General features: G+C 56.0%; 1 protein-coding gene across 1 annotated transcript in view; it reads right to left on the bottom strand.

Annotated features, from left to right (window-relative positions):
• LOC120992224 (myosin-IIIa-like) overlaps positions 1–10,830 on the bottom strand; it is a 73,491-nt gene extending 62,661 nt beyond the window's left edge. The window contains exons 1-2 of the mRNA XM_040421058.1: positions 10,602–10,830; positions 10,332–10,390 (exon numbers count right to left, since the gene is read on the bottom strand). Coding sequence (XP_040276992.1) covers positions 10,332–10,390; positions 10,602–10,830 — 288 coding nt within the window. The remainder of the gene's footprint in view (positions 1–10,331; positions 10,391–10,601) is intronic.
• Positions 10,831–11,231: the final 401 nt, after the last annotated feature.

An 11,231-nucleotide genomic window follows, 5' to 3' on the forward strand; every position in this document is an offset into this window, starting at 1 on the left:
CCCTGTAATGAGCTGTGAGAAGCCCCCCGGACCCTGTAATGAGGTGTGAGAAGCCCCCGGACCCTGTAATGATCTGTGAGAAGCCCCCCGGACCCTGTAATGATCTGTGAGAAGCCCCCGGACCCTGTAATGAGGTGTGAGAAGCCCCCCGGACCCTGTAATGAGGTGTGAGAAGCCCCCGGACCCTGTAATGAGCTGTGAGAAGCCCTCCGGACCCTGTAATGATCTGTGAGAAGCCCCCCCCACCCTGTAATGATCTGTGAGAAGCCCCCCGGACCCTGTAATGATCTGTGAGAAGCCCCCCGGACCCTGTAATGAGCTGTGAGAAGCCCCCCGGACCCTGTAATGAGGTGTGAGAAGCCCCCGGACCCTGTTATGAGCTGTGAGAAGCCCCCGGACCCTGTAATGATCTGTGAGAAGCCCCCCGGATCCTGTAATGATCTGTGAGAAGTCCCCGGACCCTGTAATGATCTGTGAGAAGCCCCCCGGACCCTGTAATGAGATGTGAGAAGCCCCCGGACACTGTAATGAGGTGTGAGAAGCCCCCCGGACCCTGTAATGATCTGTGAGAAGCCCCCCGGACCCTGTAATGAGGTGTGAGAAGCCCCCGGACCCTGTAATGATCTGTGAGAAGCCCCCGGACCTTGTAATGAGCTGTGAGAAGCCCCCGGACCCTGTAATCAGCTGTGATAAGCCCCCCGGACCCTGTAATGAGGTGTGAGAAGCCCCCGGACCCTGTAATGAGGTGTGAGAAGCCCCCCGGACCCTGTAATGAGGTGTGAGAAGCCCCCCGGACCCTGTAATGAGCTGTGAGAAGCCCCCGGACCCTGTAATGATCTGTGAGAAGCCCCCCGGACCCTGTAATGAGCTGTGAGAAGCCCCCGGACCCTGTAATGAGGTGTGAGAAGCCCCCGGACCCTGTAATGATCTGTGAGAAGCCCCCCCGGACCCTGTAATGAGGTGTGAGAAGCCCCCGGACCCTGTAATGATCTGTGAGAAGCCCCCCGGACCCTGTAATGAGCTGTGAGAAGCCCCCCGGACCCTGTAATGATCTGTGAGAAGCCCCCCGGACCCTGTAATGAGGTGTGAGAAGCCCCCGGACCCTGTAATGATCTGTGAGAAGCCCCCCGGAACCTGTAATGATCTGTGAGAAGCCCCCCGGACCCTGTAATGATCTGTGAGAAGCCCCCGGACCCTGTAATGATCTGTGAGAAGCCCCCCGGACCCTGTAATGAGGTGTGAGAAGCCCCCGGACCCTGTAATGAGGTGTGAGAAGCCCCCCGGACCCTGTAATGAGGTGTGAGAAGCCCCCCGGACCCTGTAATGAGGTGTGAGAAGCCCCCCGGACCCTGTAATGAGGTGTGAGAAGCCCCCCGGACCCTGTAATGAGATGTGAGAAGCCCCCCTGACCCTGTAATGATCTGTGAGAAGCCCCCGGACCCTGTAATGAGCTGTGAGAAGCCCCCGGACCCTGTAATGATCTGTGAGAAGCCCCCCGGACCCTGTAATGAGCTGTGAGAAGCCCCCCGGACGCTGTAATGAGGTGTGAGAAGCCCCCGGACCCTGTAATGATCTGTGAGAAGCCCCCCGGACCCTGTAATGATCTGTGAGAAGCCCCCGGACACTATAATGAGCTGTGAGAAGCCCCCCGGACCCTGTAATGATCTGTGAGAAGCCCCCCCCCCCCCACCCTGTAATGATCTGTGAGAAGCCCCCCGGACCCTGTAATGAGGTGTGAGAAGCCCCCGGACCCTGTAATGAGGTGTGAGAAGCCCCCCGGACCCTGTAATGAGGTGTGAGAACCCCCCCGGACCCTGCAATGAGGTGTGAGAAGCCCCCCGGACCCTGTAATGAGTTGTGAGAAGCCCCCGGATCCTGTAATGAGGTGTGAGAAGCCCCTGGACCCTGTAATAAGGTGTGAGAAGCCCCCCGGACCCTGTAATAAGGTGTGAGAAGCCCCCCGGACCCTGTAATGAGGTGTGAGAAGCCCCTGGACCCTGTAATAAGGTGTGAGAAGCCCCCCGGACCCTGTAATAATCTGTGAGAAGCCCCCGGACCCTGTAATGAGGTGTGAGAAGCCCCCGGACCCTGTAATGAGGTGTGAGAAGCCCCCGGACCCTGTAATGATCTGTGAGAAGCCCCCGGACCCTGTAATGAGCTGTGAGAAGCCCCCGGACCCTGTAATGAGCTGTGAGAAGCCCCCGGACCCTGTAATGAGCCCCCGGACCCTGTAATGATCTGTGAGAAGCCCCCCGGACCCTGTAATGATCTGTGAGAACCCCCCCGGACCCTGTAATGAGCTGTGAGAAGCCCCCCCGTACCCTGTAATGAGGTGTGAGAAGCCCCCGGACCCTGTAATGATCTGTGAGAAGCCCCCCGGACCCTGTAATGATCTGTGAGAAGCCCCCGGACCCTATAATGAGCTGTGAGAAGCCCCCCACCCTGTAATGATCTGTGAGAAGCCCCCAGACCCTGTAATGAGGTGTGAGAAGCCCCCGGACCCTGTAATGAGGTGTGAGAAGCCCCCGGACCCTGTAATGAGGTGTGAGAAGCCCCCCGGAACCTGTAATGAGCTGTGAGAAGCCCCCCGGACCCTGTAATGATCTGTGAGAAGCCCCCCGGACACTATAATGAGGTGTGAGAAGCCCCCCAGACCCTGTAATGAGGTGTGAGAAGCCCCCCGGACACTATAATGAGGTGTGAGAAGCCCCCCAGACCCTGTAATGAGGTGTGAGAAGCCCCCCGGACCCTGTAATGAGCTGTGAGAAGCCCCCCGGACCCGGTAATGATCTGTGAGAAGCCCCCCAGACACTATAATGAGATGTGAGAAGCCCCCCGGACCCTGTAATGAGGTGTGAGAAGCCCCCCGGACCCTGTAATGATCTGTGAGAAGCCCCCGGACCCTGTAATGATCTGTGAGAAGCCCCCCGGACCCTGTAATGAGATGTGAGAAGCCCCCGGACCCTGTAATGAGGTGTGAGAAGCCCCCCGGACACTGTAATGATCTGTGAGAAGCCCCCCGGACCCTGTAATGATCTGTGAGAAGCCCCCCGGACCCTGTAATGAGGTGTGAGAAGCCCCCCGGACCCTGTAATGAGCTGTGGGAAGCCCCCCGGACTCTGTAATGATTTGTGAGAAGCCCCCCGGACCCTGTAATGATCTGTGAGAAGCCCCCCGGACCCTGTAATGATCTGTGAGAAGCCCCCCGGACCCTGTAATGAGGTGTGAGAAGCCCCCCGGACCCTGTAATGAGGTGTGAGAAGCCCCCCGGACCCTGTAATGATCTTTGAGACGCCCCCCGGACCCTGTAATGATCTGTGAGAAGCCCCCGGACCCTGTAATGAGGTGTGAGAAGCCCCCCGGACCCTGTAATGATCTGTGAGAAGCCCCCGGACCCTGTAATGAGCCCCCGGACCCTGTAATGAGGTGTGAGAAGCCCCCCGGACCCTGTAATGAGCTGTGAGAAGCCCCCCGGACCCTGTAATGAGATGTGATAAGCCCCCCGGACCCTGTAATGAGGTGTGAGAAGCCCCCCGGACCCTGTAATGAGATGTGAGAAGCTTCCGGACCCTGTAATGATCTATGAGAAGCCCCCCGGACCCTGTAATGAGCTGTGAGAAGCCCCCCGGACCCTGTAATGAGGTGTGAGAAGCCCCCGGACCCTGTAATGATCTGTGAGAAGCCCCCCGGACCCTGTAATGATCTGTGAGAAGCCCCCCGGACCCTGTAATGAGCTGTGAGAAGCCCCCCGGACCCTGTAATGAGGTGTGAGAAGCCCCCGGACCCTGTAATGATCTGTGAGAAGCCCCCCGGACCCTGTAATGATCTGTGAGAAGCCCCCGGACCCTGTAATGAGGTGTGAGAAGCCCCCCGGACCCTGTAATGAGGTGTGAGAAGCCCCCGGACCCTGTAATGAGCTGTGAGAAGCCCTCCGGACCCTGTAATGATCTGTGAGAAGCCCCCCCCCACCCTGTAATGATCTGTGAGAAGCCCCCCGGACCCTGTAATGATCTGTGAGAAGCCCCCCGGACCCTGTAATGAGCTGTGAGAAGCCCCCCGGACCCTGTAATGAGGTGTGAGAAGCCCCCGGACCCTGTTATGAGCTGTGAGAAGCCCCCGGACCCTGTAATGATCTGTGAGAAGCCCCCCGGATCCTGTAATGATCTGTGAGAAGTCCCCGGACCCTGTAATGATCTGTGAGAAACCCCCGGACCCTGTAATGAGATGTGAGAAGCCCCCGGACACTGTAATGAGGTGTGAGAAGCCCCCCGGACCCTGTAATGATCTGTGAGAAGCCCCCCGGACCCTGTAATGAGGTGTGAGAAGCCCCCCGGACCCTGTAATGATCTGTGAGAAGCCCCCGGACCTTGTAATGAGCTGTGAGAAGCCCCCGGACCCTGTAATCAGCTGTGATAAGCCCCCCGGACCCTGTAATGAGGTGTGAGAAGCCCCCCGGACCCTGTAATGAGGTGTGAGAAGCCCCCCGGACCCTGTAATGAGGTGTGAGAAGCCCCCGGACCCTGTAATGAGCTGTGAGAAGCCCCCCGGACCCTGTAATGATCTGTGAGAAGCCCCCCGGACCCTGTAATGATCTGTGAGAAGCCCCCCGGACCCTGTAATGATCTGTGAGAAGCCCCCCGGACCCTGTAATGATCTGTGAGAAGCCCCCCCGGACCCTATAATGAGCCCCCGGACCCTGTAATGATCTGTGAGAAACCCCCGGACCCTGTAATGAGGTGTGAGAAGCCCCCGGACCCTGTAATGAGCTGTGAGAAGCCCCCGGACCCTGTAATGATCTGCGAGAAGCCCCCGGACCCTGTAATGAGGTGTGAGAAGCCCCCCTGACCCTGTAATGAGCTGTGAGAAGCCCCCCGGACCCTGTAATGAGGTGTGAGAAGCCCCCCGGACCCTGTAATGATCTGTGAGAAGCCCCCGGACCCTGTAATGATCTGTGAGAAGCCCCCCGGACCCTGTAATGAGGTGTGAGAAGCCCCCGGACCCTGTAATGAGCTGTGAGAAGCCCCCCGGACCCTGTAATGAGCTGTGAGAAGCCCCCCGGACCCTGTAATGAGGTGTGAGAAGCCCCCCGGACCCTGTAATGAGATGTGAGAAGCCCCCGGACCCTGTAATGATCTGTGAGAAGCCCCCCGGACCCTGTAATGAGATGTGAGAACCCCCCTGGACCCTGTAATGATCTGTGAGAAGCCCCCCGGACCCTGTAATGAGGTGTGAGAAGCCCCCCGGACCCTGTAATGATCTGTGAGAAGCCCCCCGGACCCTATAATGAGCACCCGGACCCTGTAATGATCTGTGAGAAGCCCCCGGACCCTGTAATGAGCTGTGAGAAGCCCCAGGACCCTGTAATGATCTGTGAGAAGCCCCCGGACCCTGTAATGATCTGTGAGAAGCCCCCCGGACCCTGTAATGATCTGTGAGAAGCCCCCCGGACCCTATAATGAGCCCCCGGACTCTGTAATGAGGTGTGAGAAGCCCCCCGGACCCTGTAATGAGGTGTGAGAAGCCCCCCGGACTCTGTAATGATCTGTGAGAAGCCCCCGGACCCTATAATGAGCCCCCGGACCCTGTAATGATCTGTGAGAAGCCCCCCGGACCCTGTAATGAGGTGTGAGAAGCCCCCCGGACTCTGTAATGATCTGTGAGAAGCCCCCGGACCCTGTAATGATCTGTGAGAACCCCCCGGACCCTGTAATGAGATGTGAGAAGCCCCCGGACCCTGTAATGATCTGTGAGAAGCCCCCCGGACCCTGTAATGAGATGTGAGAACCCCCCTGGACCCTGTAATGATCTGTGAGAAGCCCCCCGGACCCTGTAATGAGGTGTGAGAAGCCCCCCGGACCCTGTAATGATCTGTGAGAAGCCCCCCGGACCCTATAATGAGCACCCGGACCCTGTAATGATCTGTGAGAAGCCCCCGGACCCTGTAATGAGCTGTGAGAAGCCCCAGGACCCTGTAATGATCTGTGAGAAGCCCCCGGACCCTGTAATGATCTGTGAGAAGCCCCCCGGACCCTGTAATGATCTGTGAGAAGCCCCCCGGACCCTATAATGAGCCCCCGGACTCTGTAATGAGGTGTGAGAAGCCCCCCGGACCCTGTAATGATCTGTGAGAAGCCCCCGGACCCTGTAATGAGCTGTGAGAAGCCCCGGACCCTGTAATGAGCTGTGAGAAGCCCCCGGACCCTGTAATGAGCTGTGAGAAGCCCCCCGGACCCTGTAATTAGGTGTGAGAAGCCCCCCGGACCCTGTAATGATCTGTGAGAAGCCCCCCGAACCCTGTAATGATCTGTGAGAAGCCCCCGGACCCTGTAATGAGCTGTGAGAAGCCCCCCGGACCCTGTGATGAGCTGTGAGAAGCCCCCCGGACCCTGTAATGATCTGTGACAAGCCCCCGGACCCTGTAATGAGCTGTGAGAAGCCCCCCGGACCCTGTAATGAGATGTGAGAAGCCCCCCGGACCCTGTAATGAGGTGTGAGAAGCCCCCCGGACCCTGTAATGAGATGCCCCCGGACCCTGTAATGATCTGTGAGAAGCCCCCCGGACCCTGTAATGAGATGTGAGAAGCCCCCGACCCTGTAATGATCTGTGAGAAGCCCCCCGGACCCTGTAATGAGGTGTGAGAAGCCCCCCGGACCCTGTAATGATCTGTGAGAACCCCCTGGACCCTGTAATGATCTGTGAGAACCCCCTGGACCCTGTAAACTCCGTACTCCCGAGATTACTCGGGCCATAGGGGTCTGCCACTCTGATAAATGTTATTTTTTCCTTTTAGAGAATCTTCCGGTACAAGTGGTTCTTGGCATGCCCTGGCTTCAGCAACCTAATCCGGTCATAAACTAGGTGATTTTCCTAGTCTATGACGGAAAGTCATGGTTTTATTAAAGACACGGAGGCGAGTATTGCTATCTCCTTCTTTACTGTCCACCAACAGCAGCAAAGAAAAAATTTACATAACATGACGTAACCATAGTAACATCACCCTCCCCTCACAGTCCATATAACAGACGGCTCCTCCTATAGATCCTCCTCTTTCTTTACGAGCCTGACACCATGACCGGAACCACCGAACACGAAACCGGAACCTTGAATCGGGAAAACGACCAGCATGGAACCACCGGAACATCCGAACGAACATCATCAGCTGAGATCACTGGAACCTTTCCTCCTTGAAAGCCAACATAGCTATAACTGGAGCAGAGCAATTGAAGCCCGTAGCGAATCAACTTCCTCCTGAAAGTAATAAACAAATTAAGCAATGGGCAGAAGAATACATCGCCAGTCATACTCGATCCTGCCATCATAAACATCTTAAGCCGACTATGCAGACAAAGCATGCAAATCAGAGTGAAAACCACAGAAAATACATTGTAAGGGAGGGAATCCCAGGGTGGGCAATACTCGCCTCCGTGTCTTTAATAAAACCATGACTTTCCGTCATAGACTAGGAAAATCACCTAGTTTTACAGCAAGACACGGAGGCTCCTATTGCTAAGTTTAAAGTTGAGCAATCACAGCAGAAAACAAATGTGCAGGCGGTCTAAAATAATACTCCCTGAATGTCGATGCCGAAGACCAGTCCGCAAGACGTAGAATATCCTCCAAACGTGCCCCCGAAACAGCCAAGGCGGTAGCTGATGCCCCTCTAGCGGAATGAGCTGTAAATATGGAAGTATCAATTCCTGCTAACGACATAATCCACTTCATCCAGCGCGCCAAAGTAGGGCTGGACACAGGACCAAACGGATGCCGAATGGACAAGAAAAGCTGAGGAACCGAAGACGACCGGTAAGTACGCGTCCGGGATTCATACTCCTTCAAACAAGCCACCGGACGAAGAACCGGCGAGGCTGGAAATGATGGGTAAGAGACCCGACCTAATGTAGGTCTTAGTACGTCTGGATATATTGAAGGTAACCCCTTCCGGAGTAAATGATCTGGCGTCGTGATCAAGCGCCCGAACATCTGAGACCCGCTTACAGGATATTAGGCAAAATAGAACCACTAATTTGGCCGACAACTGCCGTAACGTGAGATCAGGGTTACCTGGCCAGTTGGATTAAAAGGACAAAACCAAAGACACGTCCCAAGTCGTGGTAAAGCGCGGACGGGGAGGACGAGACATGCGGGAACCGCAAAGCAAACGAGATACGGAAGGGTGCTGTCCCGCAGGGACACCATCAAAACCCTGATGCGTAGATGAAATAGCGGTTCTGAACAAGTTAATTGTCCGATAAGCCTTACCCGATTCGAAAAGGGAGGTGAGAAAGTCTAAAAGATGGGTCACAGGGGCCGAAACGGGATCCAAGTCCCGTTCCACGCACCAACCAGACCAAGATCGCCAGGCTGCCCGATAAGATTTTCTGGTGCCGGGAGCCCATGCGTTGTCCAAAAGGCGTCTAGGTGCCTCCGAAATATCGCCGATTTCTCCAGGCGTCCTGAGATCCGGCAAGCTATCAGACGTAGGGATCCGTCCGACAGGAGCGGGTGGTGTAATCCCCGAGGGTCCTGGAGGAGATCCATCCGAGTCGGGAGAAGAAACGGCACCTCTATCAGGAGACCCAGTAGCGACGGAAACCAAGCCTGAGTCCCCCAGAAAGGGACCACCACTACCAATTCGGCCAGATGACGACGAACATGTAACATCATCCTCGGGATCATAGCAAATGGCGGGAATGCATACATCAGCGGACCGGACCAGGGTTGAAGGAACGCGTCCACTGCCTCTGCCGCTGGATCCGGGCGCCAGCTGAAGAACCGTGGAAGCTGGGTGTTCAGACGTGAGGCAAACAGGTCTATAGCAAAAGGACCCCAATTCCTGGATAACTCGGCAAAAGTCTCTGGAGCTAGCATCCAATCGCTGCTGTCCGTAAGGTAGCGAGAGCCCCAATCCGCCCGACTGTTGTGGAGCCCCGGGAGGTATTCCGCTTGGACCATGACATCCCTGGAGAGACAAAAGGACCAGAAATCTTTCGCTAACCGAGCCAAGGTAGCCGAGCGCGTACCTCCCAACCGGTTGATGTATTGCACTGCAGACACATTGTCCATCCTCAAACGAATGCACGCCCGAGCCATCCTGTTGGTGAAACTCCGAATGGCAAAGGAACCGGCAAGAAGTTCCAACGCGTTGATATGCAGTCGTGCCTCTACCGTGGACCACCGGCCACCCGTGGAGATCCCGTTGCAGTGGGCACCCCAATCGTGAAGACTGGCGTCCGACTCGACAGTGAAATCGGGTTGTAAACCGAATATCGCTTTGCCGTTCCACGCTTCCAGGTTGTCGATCCACCAAGCGATCTCTTCCCGAGATTCCGGGTCCAGCGCCAGAGCGGAGATGTGCTATCTTCAAGCGCTGAAGGGCCCTGTAGTGTAATGGGGCTGGAAACACTGCTTGGATCGATGAGGCGAGAAGACCGATGATCCTGGCCAAATGGCGTAGGGACAGCCGAGGCATAGACAGGACATGTCTGAGTTCCTTGCGTATGGAACGCAGCTTCGTTGCGGGTAGAGAGAGGGATTCGGACACCGAATCCACGGTAAAACCCAAAAACTCCATCCTCTGCGATTGTTCTAAGCACGACTTCTCGTGGTTGACGAGAAAACCTAGATGGGATAGAAGGTCCGTCGTCCAGCGGAGATGTATCAGCAGAGTCGAGGCTGACTGGTGCATGACAAGAATGTCGTCCAGGTATATTATGAGGCGGACTCCACGACTGCGGAGCCAGGCCACCACTGGTCGCATTAGTTTCGTGAAGCACCACGGTGCTGAGGAAAGACCGAAAGGGAGGCAAGAGAATCTCCAGATCTCTCCCCTCCACAGGAAACGCAGCAAGTCCCTGGATGGGGCGGACACAGGTACTGTTAAGTAAGCGTCCTTGAGGTCTAGTTTTACAAACCAATCGCTCGGCATAAGGAGATCTCGGAGTAGATGGATGCCCTCCATTTTGAAGTGGCGATAGCGGAAAATCGCATTCAGAGCCCGCAAATTGATAACAGGGCGCATCTGACCCCCTTTCTTCTGGACCAGAAAGATAGAGCTGATGACACCCGTCATGCCAAGTGGTGCCCTCTCGATCGCCCGCTTGTGGTAGAGGGAAGTGAGTTCTAGGTCTACCAGCGCGGCGTCGGGGCGAGACAGCAGTGAGGTGGGAGGGGGTGGAATCTGGTCTGGTGAACCCACGAGATCCACGTGGAAGCCTTCTATAGTGGATAAAATCCAAGGGTCAGATGTTATTGCCGCCCAAGCAGGGGAAAAATGCAAGAGTCTGCCCCCTATGCAATGACCCAAAGAAGCCCCCATCGGGGGAGGACTTACCGAAATGTCGTCGTGAGGACTGATTTCCTCTGTAGGGTCTGCCACGCCATTGTCCACCTCTGGCAGGGAAGAACGGGGATGGAAACCTCTGTTCCTGGAATGCGGGGCGTTGATGAAAGGAGCCTCTGCCCGCGTTGCGGGCTTGAAAATTGAAACGGCCGGACAGACGGCCCCTAATACTGCCGGCCCTGGTGGAGACCCGTCCCTGAAACACTCTCCTAATAGAAGATTGGGCCTTATCTAAGGCAGTGAATGCTCCTACGAACCTACTCAAATCCTTAATAAAGGAGTCGCCAAAGAGATGCCCCTGAGCATCTGCGCCTGATTCAGTCAGGGCCAGGTTGGCCAGTTTCGGGTCTATTTTGAATAGAATCGCCTTTCTTCTCTCGATTGCTAGAGAGGAATTGGCGTTACCAGCGATGCAAATTGCTCGTTGTATCCAGCCTCTCATTTCCTCTGGGTCAATAGGGGACCCATCAGATCTGGCATTCTCAGCCATCTCAAACAACTTGGCCAGAGGACCAAAGACATCTAGGAGCTTGTCCTGACAGCTACGCAGAGCTGAGTCTAGCCCCTTACGGGGATTCCAGCCGGACTTGGCAAGGAATTGTGTGACCTTGGGATCAACCACAGGGGTGTCACATACCTTATTAGGTACAATAGGCCTAGGGCATTCCGCCTTCATCTTATTTCTTGCCTCCTTACTAAGGTGACGGCGGACCCAATGTTCCAAATATTTGCCAACATGGTCCGTCGGCAACCACTCCGCCGATCTGGGATGGTGGAGGGCGTTAGGGTCAAACATGGGATCTCCCAAAGGGTCAACAAGGGAGAAGGCCGGAGTGGCCCTAGCAGAGGAATCTTTCACTTGAGAAGTGGAAGGAGTGGGGCAGAGGGGGG

This window comes from Bufo bufo, chromosome 2 (genome assembly GCF_905171765.1).
Source record: "Bufo bufo chromosome 2, aBufBuf1.1, whole genome shotgun sequence".
In the NCBI taxonomy this organism is placed as follows: Eukaryota; Metazoa; Chordata; class Amphibia; order Anura; family Bufonidae; genus Bufo; species Bufo bufo.